At 47.8% G+C, this 2,772-nt stretch overlaps 1 protein-coding gene across 1 annotated transcript in view; it reads left to right on the forward strand.

The window, feature by feature from the left end:
* LOC102751404 (chromosome unknown open reading frame, human C2orf40) overlaps positions 1 to 2,488 on the forward strand; it is a 114,503-nt gene extending 112,015 nt beyond the window's left edge. The window contains exon 8 of the mRNA XM_015561181.1: positions 2,110 to 2,488. Coding sequence (XP_015416667.1) covers positions 2,110 to 2,268 — 159 coding nt within the window. The 3' untranslated portion in view covers positions 2,269 to 2,488. The remainder of the gene's footprint in view (positions 1 to 2,109) is intronic.
* Positions 2,489 to 2,772: the final 284 nt, after the last annotated feature.

Consider the following 2,772-nt stretch of genomic DNA (forward strand, 5'->3'; position numbering starts at 1 on the left):
CTCCCCACCCGCCCGCCAAGACCATCCAGGCATCGGTTACGGTTACGTGACCATGGCTATGAGGACAGCAGCTGGAATTTTCCATCACAGTGGGTCCAAGTGGGAAGCCAAATTCCAGAGAAGACACCGCCCAACCTGGCTGGAACTTAGATTCAGCAAGAGTAGGATTTTCCTGGGGCAGTTTTAACGGCTTTGCCTGGGTGTCCTTAAAATAGCTCACAACCTCCCCAAAACATGTTCAGCTTTACCTCAAAAAATGTCAGAGATGCCCAGATCAATGGGGAGACCCATGAGGACAATGGAAGGGGGTGCAACTTTCCTTTAAAGAAAGAGGGGTCTGCAAATGTTTTCGGGAGAATTTGTCAGTGTATTAGCAGGAAAAGATGGTTCAGTTCACGTGCCCAGGTAGGGAGAGTGGACACATTCCCCACGTTACAGAAAAACACATTCATAATCAAGCGCTCCCAGTTGGGGCTAGGGCCAGGTAAGACCGCGGGTGGAGATGGGGTAGTGCCGCGCAGAGCTCTGCAGTGGCGGCCAGGGCTGTGCGGGGCTAGTGCAGAGAGCTCTCAGCTTGACACCCCGGCCAGGGAGCACTCAGCACTCAGCCCACCACCCAGGCCAGGGAGCACTCAGCACTCAGCCCACCACCCAGGCCAGGGAGCACTCAGCACTCAGCCCACCACCCAGGCCAGGGAGCACTCAGCACTCAGCCCACCACCCAGGCCAGGGAGCACTCAGCACTCAGCCCACCACCCAGGCCAGGGAGCACTCAGCACTCAGCCCACCACCCAGGCCAGGGAGCACTCAGCACTCAGCCCACCACCCAGGCCAGGGAGCACTCAGCACTCAGCCCGCCACCCAGGCCAGGGAGCACTCAGCCCACCACCCAGGCCAGGGAGCACTCAGCACCCAGTCCACCACCAAGCCAGGGAGCACTCAGCCCTCCACCCCGGCCAGAGGGCAGAGGGAGGGCAGCATCTCCAACAGCGCAGATGGAAGTGTTTTTCCAAACAGATCCAGGATTCATATTGTGAATCAAGGGTGTATACAAAATACTGCAATAGGTGAAAACAAATTAAACTCTTTAGAGACATCAGTTTTTAAATTAAATTTATTAGGAAACAAAACTAAAATAAACAAATGGGACTACATCAAACTAAAATGCTTCTGCACAGCAAAAGAAACCATCAACAAAATAAAAGTCAACCAGCTCGATGGTAGAATATATTTGCAAACAATAACTCTGATATGTGGCTAATACCCAAAATGTATAGAGAACTCATACACTCCAAGAACAATAAAACAAACAATCCAACTATAAAATCAGCCGGGGACCTAAAGAGACCATTTTTAATGGCTGCATAAAATGCAAGCCTGTAGCCATACCATAATTTCTTTCTCATTCCCAACCATTGGACATATCAGTTGTTCCCCAATTATCTTTTTGATATTCAAATATAATTTTTTGTTGTGCAAATAGCTAAACACTTATAGCTAAACTCTGTGCCAGGAATTAGTCTAGTTCTTGTGTGAATTAACTACTTCACATTCACAACAACCTAAAAAGCCGGTGCTATTACTGGCAGCTTAGTGTGTAATTTGTTTCTCACTTAGGATTGCATTCTGTGCAGGGCAGTTACTGGGCAAAGACAGAATTACATTCAAGGGTCATTAAGGACTGCCAAACGGCATATTCCTGTAAGTCATGTACGAGGGTACCAATTTCCTCACATCTGCAGCAGCATCTGTTAGTCTCACTGAAAACTTCAAATTTTTTACTTATTTGATAGATGAAAATGCTATATCATCTTCCAGCACTTGGCATTTCTTTGATGACCAGTATTTGCAGTTCATAAAAATGGGTATTAAGAGTTCAACATGGGGGAATGGCTAAAATAATGTCTGATGACAAAATCACAATAAAGGAGGATCCTTTAAGATTCTAATAACAAGACTAGAGGCACAGCAATGCTCCAACAAGGACTCATTCTCAACGAGGTGGTAACCATTGAAGAGAAACAACCGCAGAGAAAGCCCGGGGTGAGACTTGGTCAGAGGGGTGCGTCCTTAAACCCACTCTCCATCATGTTCTTTCTTCTTCGCCAGAAATTTGAAGATGATGTCACCTATTGGCTAAGCAGAAACCGGAACAGACATGACTACTATGATTACCACCACCGTCACTACGATGAAGATGCCGCCATTGGTCCCCGGAGCCCAGACAGCTTTCGGCATGGAGCCAACGTCAATTACGACGACTACTGACCGTGGTCCCCCCTGACTGGTGCCAGGAGGGTCCCTCTCCTCTGCCTAACCTGGCACAGGCGGCCTCTGCGGTGCTTTGTTTCAGTTGCTCTTTTCTGCCCGCTTTCTGTGACCAGCAAGGAAGGCTTCAAACAAGGAATATACATGCCTTTTTATATAGCTTATGCAAGTGCCTAAACGTGCATTTCTATAAAAAAAGCAATAAAAGCATTTTGTTTGTTAAAAAGCAAAGTCTCAGCATGCATTTGGATGACAGTTAAGCTGGCCGCAGTTTCATCACCGGATGTTTGCAAAGTTGAGCGTCACCTGAGAGGCCCCTCTCTGTTCTCCCAGTGGAACCTTCCAAGGACTGGCTGCCCCAGGCACCCTGGGACTCAGCAGGGGTCTTCCTTTTGTTAAAATTCAGGCCACATTGAGTGCAGTATATAAATCCAGCAAGAAAGTTTAGTTGAGCATTATTTCAGGTTACAGGACTGTGCGTTCTGCACCTGTTCAATGTCACCC

This window comes from Myotis davidii, unplaced genomic scaffold (genome assembly GCF_000327345.1).
Source record: "Myotis davidii unplaced genomic scaffold, ASM32734v1 scaffold614, whole genome shotgun sequence".
Classification (NCBI taxonomy): Eukaryota; Metazoa; Chordata; class Mammalia; order Chiroptera; family Vespertilionidae; genus Myotis; species Myotis davidii.